Source organism: Chiloscyllium plagiosum, chromosome 19 (genome assembly GCF_004010195.1).
Source record: "Chiloscyllium plagiosum isolate BGI_BamShark_2017 chromosome 19, ASM401019v2, whole genome shotgun sequence".
In the NCBI taxonomy this organism is placed as follows: Eukaryota; Metazoa; Chordata; class Chondrichthyes; order Orectolobiformes; family Hemiscylliidae; genus Chiloscyllium; species Chiloscyllium plagiosum.
In genome coordinates this window covers 47,287,305-47,310,316 of record NC_057728.1, presented here as the reverse complement: position 1 = coordinate 47,310,316, position 23,012 = coordinate 47,287,305, and the positions used below count along the sequence as shown (strand labels likewise).

At 42.2% G+C, this 23,012-nt stretch overlaps 1 protein-coding gene across 1 annotated transcript in view; it reads left to right on the top strand.

Annotated features, from left to right (window-relative positions):
- The window catches only part of LOC122559754 (thyrotropin-releasing hormone-degrading ectoenzyme-like), a 116,310-nt gene that overhangs the window by 45,648 nt on the left and 47,650 nt on the right, over positions 1-23,012 (top strand). The window contains exons 4-6 of the mRNA XM_043709719.1: positions 17,342-17,496; positions 17,634-17,747; positions 21,608-21,745. Of these exons, the coding sequence (XP_043565654.1) occupies positions 17,342-17,496; positions 17,634-17,747; positions 21,608-21,745 (407 nt within the window). The remainder of the gene's footprint in view (positions 1-17,341; positions 17,497-17,633; positions 17,748-21,607; positions 21,746-23,012) is intronic.

Sequence of the window (23,012 nt, the reverse complement as noted above, 5' to 3'; positions counted from 1 at the left end):
CTGCTATATAAATGCAAATTCAAGTTGATGATATTGTGTTATGAAACTACTTTCCCATGTGTAACTGTACTGCAACGTGCGTCACATAATTTTGCAAGTGTTAGAGATGAATGGAGCAGATGCGGAGAACACTGAACGTTTTGAACCTGGCATTGGAACCTTTGATAATTGAAGAAAAGTTGGAGGACTAAGGGGAAAATGTTGGAGCAGTTGGATTAATTAGATAGTTCTTACAAAGAGTCACAGAAGATGGTGAAGAAGGTGTTTGGCACACTTACCTTCATCAGTCAGAGCATTGAGTACAGAAGTTGGGATGTCATATTATGTTTGTACAGGGCGCTGATGAGGCCACATCTGGAGTACTGCATACAATTCAGGTCACCCTACTGCAAGAAGGATGTTATTAAACTGGAAAGGGTACAGAAAAGGTTTACAAAGTAGTTACTGAGACTGGAGGGTTTGAGTTACAATGAGAGGCTGGATAGGCTTTTTCGACATGGACCGTTGGAGGCTAAGGGGTGACCTTATAGAAGTTTATAAAATCATGAGGGGCATGGATAAGGTGAATAGCATATGTCTTTCCCCCAGGTTAGGGGAGTCCAAAACTAGAGGGTATAGGCTTAAGGTAAGAGGAGAGAGATTTAAATGGGACCCGAGGGGCAGCTTTTTCACATAGAGTGTGGTGTGTATAGGAATGAACTTCCGGAGGAAGTGGGGGATGTGAGTACAGTTACAATGTTTAAAAGAAATTTAGGCAAGTAAATGGATAAGAAATATTTGGAGGGATATGGGCCAAGTACGACAGGTGGGACTAGTTTAGATTTGGACTATGGTTGGCATGGATTGTTTGGACTGAAAAGTCTATTTCTGACTTTATGATTCAGTGCCCCAGCACAAGGCACAAGGGAATGCATGACCCAAAAATCAGGGGTCATCCATTTAAGACAAAGGCAAGGAGAAATTCTTTCCTCACCTCACTGAGGAAAGCCCTTGCACCTCATCTTCCTCAAGACATGGTGAAAGATTTTTAATGATGAGGAGCTGCCGGTGTTGGACTGGGGTGGACAAAGTTAAAAATCACACAACACCAGGTTACAGTCCAACAGGTTTATTTGGAAGCACTAGCTTTTGGAGTGCTGCTCCTTCATTAGGTAGCTAGGTGGGGCAGGATCATAAGAGACAGAATTTATAGCACAGGATCATAGCGTTATCCAACCGATACGCTGTATCATATAAGTTGCATGAAACTATGATCTTTTGATGTAAGTTCTGTGTCTTATGATCCTGCCCCACTAGCTACCTGATGAAAGAGCAGAGCTGCGAAAGCTAGTGCTTCCAAATAAATCTGTTGGACTATAACCTGGTGTTGTGTGATTTTTAACCAGATTCTTGATAATAGACGGGTGAAAGGTTATCAGTGAGAGAGCAGGAATGTGGAACAGTCAGATCAATTATGATCTTATTGAATGGCAGATTGGATTTATGAGGCCAAGTTGCCTACGTCTCCTTCTAATTCGTATGTTTGTATGTATTCGCACATAAGGGTGAGTCCTGTAAAGGTGGAAATAACATCAGAATGGCTCACTTTTCATATTTCAAAATGTCAACACTTATGTGAAATCAGTGAAGAAATCCAACAAATGCCATTTGCCTTGTCTTTTATCAAATAGAAATGCAGGCAACATGTTCATATATAATGGAGTACACCAGACAGGAGTGTTTCCTGATAGTCTTTGTAACTGTGATGCACTGATATCAACGACATTGGCATCAAAATGCTCTAACAGCAAATTGACTATACTACTCAGTGTTAATATTGCAGGATGTGTGGGATGGAAGCCCTGATAATAACATTTAAGCACTATGCAAATTTCAGCACAACAGTAAATTCGTTGATTAATTACGCAACAACAGCAGTCAGTTGTCAGATGCTTCAGTGACCGTAAAACATTTTGTACACACTGGGCTGAATTTTACCAAAAATTGATGAAGTGTCAATTTCAGTGAGTTTCAAGGAGGGTTTCAGTCAGTAAGCTTCAGTGGGTTATCACAATTCATTTCGCACGCATCATGCCCTAACTGCGTCATGTTCACGCCATTGAACACGCACCAGCGGCAAAGCTACTCTAGGCTTTGTGCTGCTGGTGCTATATTTAAAGCCTGGCCATGTACCAGGTCCAATGGAGGGGGTTGGGGATGGGGCGCAGTTGCGCATTGGAAATGCCACTGGGCTAGGTTACCCAGCTTAATGTTCTTGGGACATGGGTTCAAATCCCTGCGTGGCAGATTTTCAATAAAAATCGGGAATAAAAAGCTAGCCTCATGTCAACCGTGCAAACACTGTCAATTGTTTGACTGCTTCACTAATGTCCTGTAGGAAAGGAAATCTGCCATCCTCACCTAGTCTGGACTACAATGTGACTCCAGATCCACAGCAATGTGGTTGATTCTTAACTACCCTCTGGGAGATTAGGAATGGGCAATAAATACTGTCCTGGCCAGGGATGCCTATGCCCGGTGAATGAATGAAAAAACGTATAGCCAGGAATTACCATTCACAGTAAACTTGGAGAAGAAATGATGAAGAACAGCTTCTTAAGGCACTTATGTTGCACAGATGGCACTACTTTGGGAAGTGAGCCTGGATTTCCGATGACTGGATTATCATTTTTGCAGAGTAGATGTGAGGGTGACACACAGACCCAGTGGGAATTGCATTGTAGCAGACTCCGAAGATATTGCCGGCAAATTGAAGATTCTGTTTGCCAATTCTCCTTTGCCTGGCACCCTCCAAAAGCAGCCATTTGTTAGATTATTACAAATTTCATGTAACTCCTGGGTAACTGTCAAACTAACCCCCAAATAACCACATACCCTCAACTATACCTCATCCAGACATAGCCCCTGACCTTACCTCATTCCTTCACAACCCCCGAACTCCCAGTGCATCGACACCCACCACCAAATCCAACACCCTTCTCTTGTCAATTACTAAGACCTGACACCCATTCCCATACTTGTGACCTAACATCCCTGCCCCCTCCACTGGACCCAACCCACCTGCCCCACTCTGGGTCCCGCTTTCCCTTCCCTGCCATTAGACCTGACCCCTTTTCCATGCCACCAGAGTCTCGATACATTTATGGATTGAGGATTGACAGATTCCATACACGTCCCCAGTGGATCCTCAAGAGACAGCCAATTGCATAAATGTTTAGCACAGCTGTAACCTTAGTGACAGCCCCTGGGATAGGATGGTCACCCACCCTTTCAATTTGCTCCACCCAATGACACAGTTCTGTGACAGTGTTTTGGGACATTGTCATTCAATGCTGGCAAACCGCCTCGCTCACCTGAATGACAGACTCTGGGCCTCCTGTATGTCTTTCGCATCTCGTCCTGAGGGAGCCTTTCACTGCAGCCTCTCCACGTGCTCAGTAGCCACTGGAGATTGCGGCTGGCTTTCTGATTGTCCTCCATTTCTCTGTGCACAGCAGCCACATAAACTGCTGCTGCACTGATTCACGGTTTCATTTGGCAAATAATATGGGAATGTCAGAAACAAAACAACTCTTAATATAATGAGCATTTGGCATTCACATTAAATGCATCATGATAGTTTAGTGTAGTTTTCCATACATTGGGCATGGAGGACTCCAGTGAGTCTGTGGACCTTTGACACAGTAGGCCCTTATTTTGATGTCTGCAGCACAAATCATGTAGCGCAAACACAGTAGGAGATTGTAAGTAGGGTCTGACTGCTGAAACATTCACAGCACCCCACCCCAACCTGTGTGCTCTTGCACTTTACGAATATTACGAATTGTTCAAAGTGAAAGGAAATCAGCCATATGCCCTTGAATAGTCTATGGATTTTGGATTGCCTTTATGAATTGGAGCCTACAGGCAAGACCTTTTGAGTCATCTTTGATTACCTCTGCTTCATAGAGATGACTGTCATCAATCTGTATTGACCAATGACATAGTCAAGATTGCTTGTGACCAGGATTTTTATTTAATACAATAGGTCACAGCAAGTATTTCACATGAAGAATCCTCTGCTTAACCTGTACCATGTAAGTGGCTAATTAATGCAACTAATGGGCCTCCCATTGTTGACAAGTATAGCCCTGTCCTTGGACAGAAAAGAAATACTCAATCTCAGTCTGGACGAGGTGGTAGTCATTTTTCATCTCCATTGTGTTATCCCCATGATATGGAAGTGCTGGTGTTTGACTGGGGTGGACAAAGTCAAAAATCACACTGCACTGGACTGTAGTCCCACAAGTTAATATGAAGCCACAAACTCTCGCAGCCCCACCCCTCCTTTGGGCAGCTGAAGAAGAAGCGGGACTCCAAAAGCTTGTGGCTTCAAATAAACCTGCCGGACCATAATCCGATGTAATGAGGTTTTTGACTTTGCAGTTTAGATGAGGGTGAAAGGCAACACAGGAAGCATTTTGCAGATTAAGTCACAGTCTCAACGTGATCATCTCTGTGACACCTCCACCCCACCCAAATGTTTATGTTGCTTTCTTCCTTGCACTCCTGTCAACCCCATCAATTCTGAGCTTCCCCATGTTCTCACCCTATTCTTTCATTTAAATCTTCATATCTCCCCACATTACTCCTGAGTCCTAGGCCTACATGTGAGTCATCCTGAAGCCCTGTCCCATGTTGAAGCCAATGTGGTGGTGACTATTGCTAATTACCCTCCAAACCCCTTATACACATGATGTAATCCATGTCCTCCAATGCATTGTTATCTCCCACCTTGTATTTTGATATTGCACCCCTTCATCGTTACTGTCCTCTTTGTATCCAGCATGTGGCTTCCAATTCCCACAATTTTAACTTCTTACACCACAGCAGTGGCGCCTGATAAGCCTCCTCATACAGAACATGAGGACTGACTGTGGTCCATCCCTGACTGACTTGGAACGACAGTCTGCACTGATGACTGACTGGTGCCCTGACTGGTCTCTGTGCAGCACGTGGGCTGACTTAACACCAAACCTGATGCACTGGACCTGAGGATTGCCCCTGACCCACTCCAGCAACTGCAGTGATACAGATCCTCTAACCATAAACATCCCGAGCAGCTGATTGAATATGTTCAAGCTTCTGTGCTGGTTTCAGACAATGCTCTTGACTGGCTGCAGTGGGACCCTCTGATGGACAACAGTCAGCTGGACTTGGCTGTGGACTGCTCCCCTTAGACTTTGAAACAAAGTTGTTTGTTTTCTGTGCGCTTGCCATGTAAGGTGCTGGTACATGCTGCAGGCATGAGACTGACATAGCATGGTGATGTCAAACACCTTGACTGACCATTGCTGGAAACCATGACAAGCTGTCTGTGTATGCTTAAAAGCAAGGAGTGATGTGAATACTAAGATAAAGTGAGATCTGCAGATGCTGGACATCAAAGTCGAGAGTGTGTTGCTGGAAAAACATAGCAGGTCAGGCAGCATGCGAGGAGCAGGAGAATCGACCAGGCCAGAGCCCTTCATCAGGAATGAGGCGGGGAGCCTCGGGGGTGGAGAGATAAATGGGAGAGGGTGGGGGATGGAGAGAAGGTGGCTAAGTGTGCAATAGGTGGATGGAGGTGGGGGTGAAGGTGATAGGAAGGTGGAGCGGATAGGTGGGAAAGAAGATTGACAGGTGGGACAGGTCATGAGGACGGTGCTGAGCTGGAAGATTGGAACTGGGGTAAGGTTCGGAGAGGGGAAATGAGGGAAGTGGTGAAGCCCACATTGATGCCCTGGTTTTGAAAGATCCCGAGACGTTCTTCCTCCAGGCATCGGGTGGTGAGGGAGTGGTGATAGAGGAGACCCAGAACCTGCATGTCCTCGGCAGAGTGGGAGGGGTAGTTGAACTGTTTGGCCATGGGGCATTGTGGGTGATTGGTCAGGAGATGTTCCCTAAAGCGCTCTGTGAGAAGGTGTCCAGTCTCCTCAATGTAGAGGAACTGGTCCTTCTGGGAGCAGATGGGATAGCATTTTTGCAGGAGGTGGGGTGTGTGGAGGTGTGGGAGTCGGTGGTTTTGTAAAAAATGTCAGTGTTGAGTCAGTCCTTGTGGATGGAGCTGGAACATACCTCTGCAAAAATGCTATCCCTTATTCCCAATTCCTCCGCCTCCACCACATCTGCTCCCAGGAGGACCAATTCCACCACAGAACACACCAGATGGCCTCCTTCTTTAAAGACTGAAATTTCCCCTCCCACGTGGTTGAAGATGCCCTCCAATGCATCTCATCCACGTCCCACAACTCTGCCCTTGAACCCCACCTCTCCAACCTCAACAAGGACAGAACACCCCTAGTCCTTACCTTCCACCCCACCAACCTCCACATAAATCGCATCATCTGCTGACATTTCCGCCACCTACAAATGGACCCCACCACCAGGCATATGTTTCCCTCCCCAACCCTTTCTGCTTTCCGCAAAGACTGTTCCCTCCATGACTACCTGGTCTGGTCCATGCCTCCTAACAAACCATCCTCCCCTCCTGGCACCTTTTCCTGCCACCGCAGAAATAGCAAAACTTGAGTCCACACCTCCCCCTCACCTCCATCCAAGGCCCCAAAGGTGCCTTCCACATCCATCAAAGCTTCACCTGTGCTTCCACATATATCATTTATTGTATCCGTTGCTCCCGATGCGGTCTCCTCTATATTGAGGAGACTGGACACCTTCTCGCAGAGCACTTTAGGGAACTTCCCCGGGACACCTGCACCAATCAACCCCAACGCCCATGGATGAATATTTCAACTCCCCTTCCCACTCTGCTGAGGACATGCAGGTCCTGGATCTCCTCAATCATCATTCCCTCACTACTTGATGACTCATTTTCCACCTCAGGACCCTTCGACCCCAGGGCATCAATGTAGACTTCACCACTTTCCTCACTTTCCCTACCTCACCTTACCGCAGTTCCAACCTTCCAGTTCAGCACCGCCCTCATGACCTGTCCCACCTGTCAATCTTCCTTCCCACCTATCCGCTCCACTCTCCTCTCTGACCTATCACCTTTACCCCCACCTCCATCCACCTATTGCACTCTCAGCTACCTTCCCCCCAGACCCTCCACCTCTTCCATTTATTTCTCCACCCCTGATGCTCCCAGCCTCATTCCTGATGAAGGGCTCTAGCTCGAAACATCAATTCTCCTGCTCCTCGCCTGCTGCTGATCTGCTGTGCTTTTCCAGCAACATACTCTCGATAAATACTAAGGTGACAGTTCATTTTTAATGAGGTGGGAATGTGCAAAAAGTCAAAGGAAGGCAGGGATGCTTTGAGCATTCAAGTCGGTGAATGAGCATGAAGACAACAAGCTAAGAGCTCTGAGATGCATCCTCTTTCAATGCATGGGGTTGGTGCCTTGTCCCTGTGAGCAAAGTGGCTAACAGCAACAGCATGCTGAAATGCTTTGGTGCACTCTACAGTGGAATGAAAAGGTGAACTCTATTACAAGTGGATTGGAGTTGTGCCAAGATGGTGAGGCAGATGCTTGTTTGATATCCATAGCTGAAGAATACATATGGTCCCACCCATGGAGGATACCTGGAATATTGGGAAATACTGACCAAGATGGAGGCCTGGGCGAGCAAGCAACAAGCTGGGGCTGCCAGGTACCCTCTCGGCAATTGATGCTGTGTAGATTCCACTGCATGGTGACTAGCAAGCTCTTTATAAATGAGGTGAGATTAGGTAGTAATGCGACGTCAGTAGGCGTCTCGCCACTTATGAGTGTGATTCTCATCTCTTCATTAAAACCTTGAATGGAAAACCAAACCTTCTTCCTTGATGTTCAGAATTTCATTTTTCTATTCTTGCCATTGCTCACGTTGTTCAGGGACTGCACAGATGCTGCCTACTGTCTTTTTAATTGCTAAATGAGAAAGTAAAATGTTAGTGGGATGGTGGAGGGGAAGTGGGTTTTGTGGGTGTAGAATAGACATTGAACCAGTCTTTAGTGTAAGCATCCATTCCTGGCCTTCTGGAAGGAGACATATGCTAAAATTTAAAAGAAAAGGCAACATGCTTATTCAGCCAATATTTGAATACTTCAAATTGTGAAAGTAAGCTTTATGTCATTGCAATATAATAACATCAATTTGAATAAGTCACAAACGCAATGACGACTCGATACTCAGCCAACATAATGCTGTCGCCCTTCCAAAGAGCCCAATGGCTGTTATACTTGAATGCTCCTCCATTTGTTTATCATTAGATACCTTCAGGCTGTTTTCTGCAATGACAGTTTCTTGAGAGTTTGCCATGCTCAAGCTTTGCAGGCAAATATTAACACTTAAATACATTGCAGCTGCACAGTGTATACTTTAGCATCTATTCTACCCAGTCGCATCTTACTGCTAAGTAATGACCTTTCAGTTTATTTCCCAGTTGATATGGCAACCACTGCCGCACTCATTGATTCATCTATACTTAGCTGCTTTTTTTTATTAAAGGGTGACGTACAGCATTATAAATTTATGACACCAACTATTGCCGCCAGAACACTAAATCTACGCATCAAATTGCTATGTATATGACTGTTGAAGTTTTTGTAAATCTATGCCCCATGGTGTAGACCCTGGTAAAGCAGACTGCAGAATCTACTCCCTAGTATTGTGGACTTCTCTCTTATTTGAGGATGCCAGTCCTTTGAGTCCCCATGCTGTAAATGTGACCTGAGGTAAAATGTCCTCTTTTCTTCAATGATGTTCGAAGATATCAGATCTTGCAACTTTGCCCAGTGTAAGGTGGACACTTTCTGATTGCCTGCCTGCCTTTTATGTGACTGACTGACTGACATTAGAAGAAACATGAGGTGAGGCATATCTCGTATTGCCAATCTGATAGTTTCAAATTGGAAACTCAGGCGATCATAGTACTTTCTGGAAAGTAATGTGTCTGCTTGGTCGTTTTTTTGATTCAGTGTAAATGCTTGAATAGACAACAATGAAAACATGCCAGGTAATACTGACAAATAGTTAACACATTTGTCAAAAATCTCTCTCTGTGCTGTTTTAGCTAGGGTGAGGCATTAACCTGTTTTAATAGAGTGATTTAAATTTTCTACATTAAAAGAATATATTTCAGATGAATATGAAAGAAGTGCATTGATTATAATCAATCTGAGTTGTAGGGAGAGTTTGGACAAGCTTGGACGTTTTTCTTTAGAGCGTAGGAGACTGAGGGGGAACCTTATAGAGATATATGAGATTATGAGAGACATGGATAGAGTGAATGCACTCAGTCTTTTTCCCAGGGTTGGGGATCAAGGATAGAGGACACCAGTTTGAGGTTAGAGGGGAAAGAATAAAAGGGAAACAGAGAGGCAACCTTTTTACACAGAGCGTGGTATTCATATGGAATGAGTTGCTGTCAGAAGTAGTTGAGGCAGGTACATTAACAACATTTAAAAAGCATTTGGACAAATACATGGATAGGTAAGGATTAGAAGGATATGGGTAAAGTGCAGGGAAATGTAGTTAGCATGGACAGATATTTTGGTCATAGGCATAGGTCACTTTGGGCCAAAGGGCCTGTCTCTGTGCTGTAGGACTCCATGACTCTTTCTGTAATTATGAGATTTTAGGGACAATTTACTTCTTTAAGCCTTGATTCTACTTCAGTTCCTCAGCCATGTCAGTGTTTTATACACCAAGATCCATTTGTCAAATGAGTCAGCAAAAGATTTTCAGAGATTTGTGGATGTTTTATTGTAAATTTATAGTAAAGTACTGTTATGGTCCCAGCTGATGTTACTACTGAAATCTGGTTTGATAAATCCTTTTTAAAAATTTAATGCGAAGATCTTTCAATGAAACACAATTATGCAATGTTGCAGGTTGGTTTTAATAATAGAGCATTTTTTATGCAAAAAAAAATGAAGACAAAATAGAATATACAAAGCCACTTAATACATAACATAGTCTGAAAGATTTCAAAGCATGTGATAACAATATAATCCCATCTATCTTTACAACATCACTTTGCAATTCAAACACTGGGGAGAGTTGTCTTCTCTATTACATCTACCGGTTTGACTTATCTGTTTCTTCCAATTCCCAGTCTTGAGAGTTAGAGGGCCTTTTTCTTGATTGGTCACACAATTGACCTTAGACTTTCTCAACTTCAAGTAAGTCCTTCAAGGTTCTAACCAACCCCTTCTGGTCTGGAACTTCCATCTAAAATCTTTACACTGAGGTAATCTATTATTTTCTGACCTTTCGAAACTAAATCCTTACTCCAGGAGGAGGAATAGTTTTCCTATCAATTGTGTGGGTGAATGTAAGTGTAAAGCAGTCTGATATTACTGCACCTGGGTCTGCTTCCAAGACTTGATAGCACTGTGCCTTAAGAACTCAGCATTATTTCAAATCAGCCTGTTCAGAAATGTTGAAATACACTTCTAGAGCAGGTGGGACACAAATCCTAGTCCACAGTGGGGATATGACCACAGCACCACAAGAGCTGATATTTTGTACTTCCAATCACACTGTTCAGACATGTTCTTATGTGATATGTCATTTGGATGACATCAGTGTTTACGCAATTTCTCAGAGGAGAAAATGGTAATGGATTATCATCCCTGAATCAAAGGTAAGTAACACTTTCATTTACATGGCCTTACTTTTGTCTGTTTTGACCAGGACACCGAAATGTCCAGTTCAGCCAATCGATGATATACATTGCTGTGATAGATCACTACCTGGCAGGGCGTAATTGAATGTATCTAAAACGAAGATACTGGAGGACTGACTTAAGTCTCTGTAGCTTACACAATATTTTCTTGCTGTCACCCTTATCATATTTGCCCTCAAATCCATCTGTTTCATGAGGTTTTTCACATTGTTGACTCTTTAACATTGGTCATTTCCTAATATTTGGAGTCACACTGGAATCGTCCAGGAATTAATCCCTCTGAATTTCTGAAAGTAACTTGTTGTCAGTTTTCACCCCAGTCCTGCATTCACGTTGGCTTGGAACTCAATTAAAACTGCCCCTCCCCACTCATATCATCTTGCAGCAATTTTGCTCTTATATGTGTCCCTGAAACAAAACCCCTTTGACTTGAGAGTTAATAATCATAGAGTCTTCCATGGAGAAAGTGAGGACTGCAGATGCTGGAGATCAGAGCTGAAAAATGTGTTGCTGGAAAAGCGCAGCAGGTCATGCAGCATCAAAGGAGCAGGAGAATCAATGTTTTGGGCATAAGCCCTTCTTCAGGAACGAGGAGGTTGTGCCAAGCAGGCTAAGATAAAAGGTCTTTTTTAAGAGCTTCAGGGCAGAGGAGATGACCTGGGGGGGTGCAGTGAGAGAGGGACTCACTCGTAGAGGGAGGAGGAGAGCTTCTTCAAGGAAGGCATCCTTGCAAGAGGATTCGCAGTAGGTTTTATCTTAGCCTGCTTGGTACACCCTCCTCATTCCTGAAGAAGGGCTTATGCCCGAAACGTCGATTCTCCTGCTCCTTGGATGCTGGTAGAGTCTTCCATCCAAAGTCCCATTCATTTCTGGTTTCTCTAGTCCCTGCTACGGAAGGATCTTAGATGTCTGTAAGGCGGATGGAAAAATGAGAAGAGGTGTGGTTTTCCACCCACCATATTACTACAGAACTCCCAACATATCCTGCAAAGGTAGCTAGAAACAATGGTCTCCCAAAATGTTTTTTCAGTGCAATAGCCATTGGTTCAAAAAGAAAAGTTAAACACCCATCAAAACCAAAAGTCTGGCTGTGTGCATGATCCAATAGTTTAAATGCCAACACAAACTCTGGAGTTACTATTAACCTTTTATGTAACCTATCCAATTCCACATTTTTCTTAGTATTCTGAAGAAAGGTCTCTGCACCCAAAACGTTAACTCTGTTTCCCTCTCTACAGATGCTGCCAGAACTGCTGAGTTTCTCAAACAATTTTTGTTTATGTTTTAGATTTCCAGCATACACCATTATTTGGACTTTAAAAAATATTTTTACTATGTACTGATTGTCCATCTCATTAAATGTATCATACATTGGCCATGCCTTATAGGCCTCCAGCAAGTTATTCTTTTTGTAAACCTCTGCCCATAAATTAGATTAGAATCTGCCCTTTTCGGTATCCATGTCTTTTACATTCGGTTTGAAAAATAGTTTATTCATAATTTTACTCCTTCCTAATAAGAATAAAACCAAACTCATACCTTTCTGCTTCTTGAATAGGGTCCATATCTCTGCCTCATTCCTCCACTGCTCATATGGGTTTAATTCTGAAAATGCAAAGTGGATAATCATAATTCATGATCCCGCAGTATGACTCATATTAAAAAGCCATCCGGAGCTTTGCTTCTGCTGGAAGCAGGAATAACCTTCTACTTTCTATTTCTTCCGCCCTGAACAGATTAATGTTAATCCTCTGCTACCATGGCTTACACTGCAATATTGATATTGTTGAATTAGGCAGCAGAAGGCATTTAGACATTTACAAAAGTTTCAGTGTAAATCTGCAGTGTATTACAAACATGAATTTTCAGCTTTATCTTCCAGACCCTTTCCCGGACTTAATATCAAGGCACTGTCCCTAACCCTAATGCTAACTCTAACCCCTCTTCATTTTACATTTATTGTTCATATTTGAAGTCAGGTGCTGAGTAACCAAAGTGAGCATCAGTGAGTAGTTTATTACTGAACAAATGCAGTAGCCATTAGTTCGCAAAGAGCAATTAAACACCTGTCAAAACCAAATGTGTGTTTTTGTACATGACCTAATAGTTTAAATGGCAGCACAAACTCTGGAATTATCAAGTGCAGCTTGATAACACTGTCACTGACCGCTTCCATCACTTTGCTAATGATCGGGATTAGACTGATTGGGCAGTGATTGGCCGGGTCGGATTTATTCTACTTGATGTGTACAGCACTCACCTGGGTAGATGCCTGTGGTGTGGTTGCACTGGGAAAGCCTGGCTAGGGGTGAGGCTAATTCTGGAGCTCAGGTCTTCAGTACTGTGGCTGCAATGTGCTCAGGGCATATAGGCTTTCCAGTTTGCAGTGTTTTCGGCTGTTTATTGATAGCACTTGTTCTGAATCGAATTGGCTGAAGACTGGAAACTGAGATGCTGGAGAGATCAAGAGGCAGCTGCATAACAAGGAACAGTGAAAGCGCCTGCCATACTGCCTCTCATTATCACTCAATGGTGTTGCTTACCCTGTCAGTATAAAGCTGGCTTGAGGGGCCTTTTGTGGTGTATTGGCAGTGTCCCTACACCCGGACTGGGAGGCCTGGGTTCAAAGTCCCACCAGTTCCAGAACCATGTAATAACATTGCTCAGCATGTTGGTTAGAAAATACATAGTGCTAGCTAAATACCATGCTTAATTCTCCACAATTAATATGCAAATGAAAATACCCTGGATGCTGGAATTCTGAAATAGAAACAGGAAATTTGAGAAATGCTCAGGCAGTCTGGCAGCATCTGTGATGAGTGCGACGATTATTACTGGATATTACTGTGGGAGCTGGGGTGAATCTTATAATGATCATCTCTTGCACCACCACAAGCAAAGTTAGTTCCAAGTAGAGCAATATTAAACAAGGAAGCTCTGCAATGACAATTCACTTTGGGCAGCTTAGACAATATGGGAGTTGAACTTGTGTTAAACCCCTCCCCCCAATCCAGGAAGAAATGTAGCCACCAACCATCTCCCCCCACCCCCCCCAACAAAAAATTTAATTACCCATAAGCTTGAGCTGTTCTGGTAGCACCAATACTCAGTAGTGGCCACTGCTGTGACTGCCAGGAGGCCCATGGAGATTGACAATAGATGCCAGAGCTAGGCACCTAGTAGTGGGCATCTTATGCCACGGGGATACGAGGTGCCAGGTTTTCAAAGCCAGATGGGGTGACACAAACATGTTGATTAGGGAGCCCTTAATTAACAGGATTCCTGTGCCTCCACGTCCTCCACATACTTCCGACCTTTTGGATATAGTTGTTTTAAAAAAAAAGGCGTTGCCTTTCTCACCTGTCTGCCACTAGTCAATGTATTATGGCATTTGAGGCACTCTATAGGCCTAAAGGTTGGCAGGCTTATGGGTGCCTTACCAAGTAAAACCTCCTGTTATGGTAACTGGGTTGTGCTCCTGTACTCAAAATATGCCCCCTGCACACATCATAAAGCCCGACTTTCCAGGTCAACAGCAGGTCTTTGTAATCACGCTGGCTTTAGTTTAAGCATCTGCATTCACCACAAAGTGCATGTAAAATGCAATCTCCTTGTCTTTGTCACTTGTTATCACTGTTCCCTTTGTGCCAATACTCTGCTCTGAATCTGAGTCTGATACTCCCAGAAGGTGCTCCCTGAGTGAGGTGGAGATGTATAGTTGGTGGCTGGAGTGGCAGACTCAGAGTTTTGAAGCCTAAGACTTGACTTGGTCCATGAAAGCACCTTCTATCAATCCGTCTCTTGCAATATATATGGACTCAAACCCAATCTGAACCAAACACATGCAAAAACTTAAACATGACAAACTAAACACTACCCACTAGAGAAATAGTGACATCCATCACCCCACAAGGACCAAGATTATTCTCCCCACTCAAACTTTATCAATTCATGTGGCTTACATCAACTGACAGGCCATTAACATTCTGTAGAAATCTAGGTTTCTCTCTTGCTGAAATAGCTGTCAGATTTGATTTTGATCGATTTTTGTTCGGCAAGGGTTATGAGTAACATGGGTAGATGGAGTTAAGAATTGGATCTGTCATGATCTCCTTGCATAACAGAGCTGACTCAAAGAGCTGAAGAACTTCCACCTGTTCCTGTTTTTCAATCAGACCTGTATCCAGAAAGAGTGAACTGAGTGCAGTTTGAAAAGAATTCTAAGAACGTTTCTTGTATAATTTGTGAAAAGCAGTCGATAAGTGTGTAGATAAGTAAGCATTTCTCTCTCTTCCTAACACTATTCATGCATCATTTTGTAATATTTTAAGTCATGTTTTGTAATATTTTGAGTCATGTAAACTCAATTGCATTTTTAATTTTATTGTTGACATCAGCTCTGAGGTGCGCTGAGACTATATTGGAGAATGTGGGTGGATTAGCAAATTATCTACCCTCTGCCTCAGCAATTAGAACATTTGCTGAAACAAAATTGCAGTTCGAAGTCACCCACATAGCATATGGGCTTAAAACTCCTTTATTAACTGAAAAGTAGGAGAATGTGACCTGCTAATTTTAAAAGAAAAGTATATGGCTGTGATGTTTGTAACTTATAGAATTTCATAAACTCATAGTTATAGAGTCATACACAGCAGAAACAAACCCGTTGATCCAACCAGTTCATGCCAAACATTATCCCAAACTAAATTAGTCCTGCCTGCCTGCTCCTGACCCATATCCCATCAAAATATTTCCTAATCATGTACTTATCCAAATGTTGTAATTTTCCCACATACACCACTTCTCAGGAAGTTCATTCTGCATCCAAACCACCCTCTGTATAATCAATTTGCCCCTCATGTTTTTTTAACTCTCTCTCCTCTCACCTTAAACATGTGCCCCCAGTCTTAAAATCTCCCATCCTAGGGAAAATACGACTGCCATTAACTCTACCCAAACTTCTCGTTTTTTCATAAACTTCTGTAACATCACCTCTCAACCTCCTACGCTCCAGTGAAAAAAGTCCATGCCTATCCAGCCTTTCTTTATAACTCAAACATTCCATACCCAGCAACATCATGAAAGATTTCCAACAACAATTGCCAAGTTTTAAGATCATACTTTCACAAATTGTGTAGAATGTATTCGCTGCTGAATTCTGCATATTGAGGGAATGGAGTTAGCTCTGCCTAAGTGACTAATAAATGCTTTTCTGGCAATTTTTCATCATGGCAACAGGATGTTGAAGTTTATCAATCAAATCTGTTTCTGTATTCACAAATGTTGCCGCACCTGCTGAGTTTCTCCAGCACTTTCTGTTGTTTTACCAAGGCACCTGTAAGTGTGTGGAAATCTCTGTTTTCACTAAACACTTGTTATTTACAGATAATGGGAGATTTCCTTCTATCAGCTGAGTCTGTAGTTAGAGTAAACTTGGTACAAGACCATATGGTAGAATAGGGTGTTAGAGTACCAACTCTCACAATTCTTTATAAGTCTTGTTCATGCTGCTATCAGATGGAACAAATAGAGAGTACTTTACCTTGGGGAGGAAACAAAGGTCACAAAGCTGAGTGAAGTCATATGGCTCATAAATATCACCCCCCCCCCAACAGAAGACCCTTCCTTACTATCACAACACGTTGCTGCTCCTTATTTATGCACTGTATTAATGCCCTCTACAGCTGTAATCAGAGGTCTTCTCCAGTTCTTGATCATTCTTTGCTTAACAATCTTCTTCTTGATCCCTGCATTGAACTTACCTGTTGCTAATTTTTACCTGTGTTCTTTTGCTATACAGTCACAGGGAGAATTGCAATAATGCTCAGGATTAACATTTTCTGTTCTAATTGACATCTCAGACATCTTCATAAAGTTCCTTCTTATTTGGCTACTTACGAGGCTGAAGAGTTAATTGATTGAATTTTTTAACTGAATGTGATGGGGAGGGATTGGTAGGATGGAAGTGAATGCTGTTTTATCGATCCTGTCCAATGTTACATTAAAGTTCATTGACAACACTCATGTACCTCCCTGTAGCTGGTTTTGCAACAGAGCTGGTGGAGAGACAGAACTGAGTTTTCCACCCTGTCAGGCAGAGTTGGTAGGTAAACTCAAGGAAGGCAAACAGAGGAAACTAACCTTAGAAGGAGAGGAACTTCAAAACAAGGAAATTTGTTGCAGTAACTGAGTAGTGATATTTGATAAGAAGAATGAGAAAATAGATTGAGGTCCTTTAGTGCTTACAGTTATCCACTAGATAATGCATCATCACAGATGGTGCATTTCAACTCCCTGTCATGCTAACTCCTGAGAGAGGTAAATCCTGCCTTAAATCCAATACATTTGACGTATGTTAATGTTGTTCCTACCAATGTACTGGAAACAACTTTTAAGAACATAGTTAAAAATCACACAACACCAGGTTATAGTCCAACAGGTTTAATTGGAAGCACACTAGCTTTCGGAGCGACGCTCCTTCATCAGGTGATTGTGAGCGTCGCTCCGAAAGCTAGTGTGCTTCCAATTAAACCTGTTGGACTATAACCTGGTGTTGTGTGATTTTTAACTTTGTACACCCCAGTCCAACACCGGCATCTCCGAATTTAAGAACATAGACATTAATAATTCCTGGCAAAATGTAGTTCAATTGAAAGAAAAACAAATTACTTGTTTTTTTTTGTGACAGATCTGTTAGCAGTACCGAAATATCCATATGCTGCTATGGAAAACTGGGGACTGAGTGTGTTTGTAGAACAAAGGATATTACTGGATCCTGGAGTTTCCTCCATTCCCTATTTACTGGATGTCACCATGGTTGTCGTACATGAAATCTGTCATCAGGTATATAAGCTGAGTCAAAACAAGAATGGCTTACAATTTTGTTATCACAGTATTAAGTCCTCTTTCCAATCTTGTGGAGAATTTTAAACACCCTGATGTTCTGATTTTGTGCCTAAATACCTTTTGTTTACTCCCAGTGGTTCGGTGACCTTGTGACTCCGATTTGGTGGGAAGATGTATGGTTAAAGGAAGGATTTGCTCACTATTTCGAATATGTTGGCACTGATTACCTTTACCCAGACTTCAACATGGTAAGTTCATAGCCAATATCTTTGCAAGCTACTACACACCTCACTGACTAGCTGCAATTTTGTCAGGATCAAAGGGCAGTCTATTTATAACAATACTCCAATACTCTATTTATAACAATGCACCAATCTGCTGTGCATGTAAGTGTTACTACCTTTTATATGATAATCACTTGAATCAAGTATGAAATTTGTTCAGAAAGACATTGCGTTAATGTGTTTTTTTTGTTGGAGTAAGTATGATGTTCAAAAGATGCCTTCTAATTTTTTTAATCCCAAAGCAATTTTTAGTACCAGCATTTATCCTGAAATCTGTAATTCCAGCCAATAATTAAAAGTTTTAAAAAATATGATAAATATGTTAAAATATAAATAAAACCTTTGGACTGTATATAAAAATTGGATGGGATGGGTTTGTAATGCTTGCACTAGATTCAGTTTGACGTAAAATTGATGAAGAAGATCAGTCACCTGTTAAGATCTTGTGGTGCTGTGATAGTGTACACCACTTGGCCAGAAGGTATGAGTTCATGTCACCTGCTGTGGAAGTATGTCATAACATTCCCAAAAAGGTTGAGTAGGAAAACTACCTTTGGTCAGAAAAGGCACTTAAGTACTTGTAAGGAAAGGTAAGTTGTTGCATATTTTTAAAATCACCTGTTTACAATCAGCTTTTTTCAGTACTCATGAAAGATCGCTAACCTGAAATGTTAACTCAGTTTCTTCGACCACAGATGCTGCCAGACCTGCTGGGTATGTCCAGCATTTTTCATTTTGGCTATGAACTGTGATAACAGTGTTTAATGTACATTGGTACCATTTGGAAATTTGTATTCTGAAAATAAAGACCGATGGATTTTCATTTAAGTCTGTGAAGGTAATTTTTTTAACATGTCAGAAAGTCATTTGGTACAGTACTCTAAAACATTGTTTGCATGAAAGCATGCAATTCAGTCAAGTACATAGCAGGATATCTGTAGTGTTAGTTGATTGAAAGATTTACACTCCTGACTCCATTACAAAAGAGAAAGTGCTAGAAAAGCTAAAAGGTCTTAAAATTGATAAATCTCCTGGCCCTGATGGGTTACATCCTAGAGTTCTGAGGGAGGTGGCTGAGGAAATAGTGGAGGCGTTGGTTGAGATCTTTCAAAAGTCACTGGAGTCAGGGAAAGTCCCGGGTGATTGGAAGATCGCTGTTGTAACCCCCTCGTTCAAGAAAGGATCAAGACAAAAGATGGAAAATTATAGGCCAATTAGCCTAACCTCGGTTGTTGGTAAAATTCTAGAATCTATCATTAAGGATGAGGTTTCTAAATTCTTGGAAGAGCAGAGTCGGATTAGAACAAGTCAACATGGATTTAGTAAGGGGAGGTCGTGCCTGACAAACCTGTTGGAGTTTTTGAAGAGGTGACAAGTAGGTTAGACCGGGGAAACCCAGTGGATGTGGTCTACCTAGACTTCCAAAAGGCCTTTGATAAGGTGCCACACAGGAGGTGCTGAGCAAGGTGAGGGCCCATAGTGTTCAAGGTGAGCTACTGGTATGGATTGAGGATTGGCTGTCTGACAGAAGACAGAGAGTTGGGATAAAAGATTCTTTTTCAGAATGGCAGCTGGTGACAAGCGATGACCCGCAGGGTTCAGTGTTGGGGGCGTAGCTGTTCACTTTATATATTAATGATCTGGATGAAAGGACTGGGGGCATTCTAGTGAAGTTTGCTGATGATACAAAGTTAGGTGGACAGGCAGGTAGTACTGAGGAAGTGCGGTGGCTGCAGAAGGATCTAGACAGTTTGGAGGAGTGGTCCAGGAAATGGCTGATGGAATTCAATGTGAGCAAATGCGAGGTCTTGCACTTTGGGAAAAAGAATAGAAGCATGGACTGCTTTCTAAACGGTGAGAAAATTCGTAAAGCCAAAGTACAGAGGGATCTGGGAGTGCTAGTTGAGGATTCTCTAAAGGTAAAATGCAGGTTGAGTCCGTGATTAAGAAAGCGAATGCAATGTTGTCAATTATCTCAAGAGCGTTGGAATATAAAAGCACTGTTGTGCTACTGAGACTTTATAAAGCTCTGGTTCGGCCCCATTTGGAGTACTGTGTCCAGTTTTGGTCCCCACACCTCAGAAAGGACATACTGGCACTGGAGCGTGTCCAGCAGAGATTCACACGGATGATCCCTGGAATGGTAGGTCTAACATATGAGGAATGGCTGAGGATCCTGGGATTGTATTCATTAGAGTTTAGAAGATTAAGGGGAGAACTAATAGAAACTTAAAAGATAATACATGGCTTGGAGAGGATAATACATGGCTAGGAAATTGTTTCTGTTAGGCGAGGAGACTAGGACCCATGCACACAGCCTTAGAATTAGAGGGGGTAAATTCAGAACAGAAATGCGGAGACATTTCTTCAGCCAGAGAGTGGTGGACCTGTGGAATTCATTGCCACGGAGTGCAGTGGAGGCTGGGACGCTAAATGTTTTCAAGGCAGAAATTGATAAATTCTTGATGTCACAAGGAATTAAGGGCTACGGGCAGAATGCGGGTAAGTGGAGTTGAAATGCTCATCAGCCATGATTGAATGGCGGAGTGGACACGATGGGCCGAATGGCCTTACTTCCGCTCCTATGTTTTATAGTCTTATGGTCTTATGGACTTTTTGTGATGTACAGAGATATCAGACCAGGAGCCCTGAGTTTTAGCTCTGATTTCAGTTCTGAAGAATCATATCTATGGTTCAGGGAAACAGTTTTTGCTCTAGCAAGAGGACTTTTTTTTATAGTGAAATTTCCAATTAGTGAGAGTTTTTTGTATAGATGTTTTCAAGTTGTTGAACTGAAAAAGATGTTTAGGTCAGTAGAAAAGAGATTCTGGCTGAAAATGTGTTGCTGGAAAAGCGCAGCAGGTCAGGCAGCATCCAGGGAACAGGAGAATCGACGTTTCAGGCATAAGCCCTTCTTGCTTATGCCCGAAACGTCAATTCTCCTGTTCCCTGGATGCTGCCTGACCTACTGCGCTTTTCCAGCAACACATTTTCAGCTCTGATCTCCAGCATCTGCAGACCTCACTTTCTCCAGAAAAGAGATTCTGCCCAGCAGAATTGGAAATAAGTCAAAGCTGTTTCAGTTACTGTAGAAGGGGAACTAGAATGAGTCAGTTTGTTAAGGAATTGAGTGTTGCAATCAAAATGATAATTCTCTGGGATTGAGTATCTGGAAAGGATATTGCTGAGAAAAAGATTGAAATCTTGATTTGTTTATGATTATATCTTTCTGAACTGTCATATATATTTGATTTTTGTTTCTTTTTTGTGCAATAAACTTGTGTTCTTGTGTTAAAGAACATTGGCAGCCTCTTGTGAATATGTCCAAACACTAACCATCATGGTAACCAATTGTAGAAATTAAATTTATAATCCCTCAAATCAGGTTTCATTCTGAGATATGAATTATACAGTATTACAATCAGCTGAGGTCATAACAAGATGTTATGTTGTTGGTTTGTTGGAACTGTTAACCTTGAAATAAATCTTTATTACATTTTTGCAATAAGATTTGCAATCTTCTCCTCAGTATACATTTTTTAATTTTGCTTTTTTACACGATCAAGATAGAGAGTTTCTTATTGTGTAATTTATGGTTAACAAAGATATTCACTTGATAATGATCTTTGAGTCAGTGTAACAAATTTGTGCACTTGTAATCCACTAAGGGTATTTATTGCCAGCTTTTAAATGTTGCTGTTTCTAGTTCAACAATATAAATAAATTTGACAAGGACCTTCACATGTTTTTAAAAGCTGCTAAGTCTCGTTCAATTGACTGTGAATCCACAGAGAGTTAATCTTGTACTTGTGTGAAAATCTCAGGAGAAACAGCGATTTCTGACGGACGACCTTCATGAAGTGATGTTGCTCGATGGCCTAGCAAGCTCTCACCCAATATCCCAGGAGGTCCTGCAAGCAACAGACATTGACAAAGTCTTTGATCGGATCGCTTACAAGAAGGTGCTGTGATTGACTCTGTTTGAGCAGAAGACTATTTCATTTTTTTTTACAGATTAATATATCTTGTCAATTTGAAATTGTCTTTTCTGGATGTTGAAACTTAACTTTGTATTATTTTGTACTTAGTTTCTGTTGAATGGGTGGAGATATGGAGGACAGGGTCAGGAAATTGTGCAAACCCTATTTAGGTTTCAGCTGCCATACTATGTCCATTTCTGGACACCCCATGATGTAGTGTCATTGGATAGGATATAGAAGAGATGTACTAGAAAGGATCTAGAGGTGACTGATTGCAATAGCTGATGTCTTGATATCCAAAAAGGTGCAAATTTAATATAATTGAAGGGAGAACTAAAAGTGTCATAACAATTTTTTTCCCTCTCTATTACTGTTTAGGATTTGCAAGGGGGACATTCCTAATAAGCTGGTGGATACAGATTCCTTGAAAAAGGAAATTAGAAAATACTTGAGGGAGAGCAAAAAAACATGCAGGGTTCTGGAAAGAGAGGGGGAGTGGGGCTAATGGAACAGTCCTTCAAAACAGCTAGCAGAGGATTAACAGGCCAAACAGCCTATCTGTAGTGTTTGATGTAATGGATTTTACATGACAGCCCGGTTCCTATCAGCTGCTAGTTGAACACATTAGACAACAGACAATAGACAATAGGTGCAGGAGTAGGCCATTCTGCCCTTCGTGCCTGCACTGCCATTCAATATGATCATGGCTGATCATTCCTAATCAATATCCTGTTCCTGCCTTATCTCCATAACCCTTGATTGCGCTATCTTTGAGAGCTCTATCCAACTCTTTCTTAAATGAATCCAGAGACTGAGCCTCCACTGCCCTCTGGGGCAGAGCATTCCACACAGCCACCACTCTCTGGGTGAAGAAGTTTCTCCTCATCTCTATCCTAAATGGTCTACCCCATATTTTTAAGCTGTGTCCTCTGGTTCAGCACTCACCCATCAGCGGAAGGTTTCCTGCCTCCAGAGTGTCCAATCCTTTAATAATCTTATATGTCTCAATCAGATCCCCTCTCAGTCTTCTAAACTCAAGGGTATACAAGCCCAGTCACTTCAGTCTTTCAGCGTAAGGTAGTCCTGCCATTCCAGGAATTGACCTCGTGAACCCCCTCAATAGCCAGAATGTCTTTCCTCAAACTTGGAGACCAGAAGTGCACACAGAGTGCCGCACTGTCAGTGGGTCAGTGCTGAGGGAGTGCTGCACTGTCCGAGAGTCAGTGCTGAGGGAGTGCCGCACTGTTGG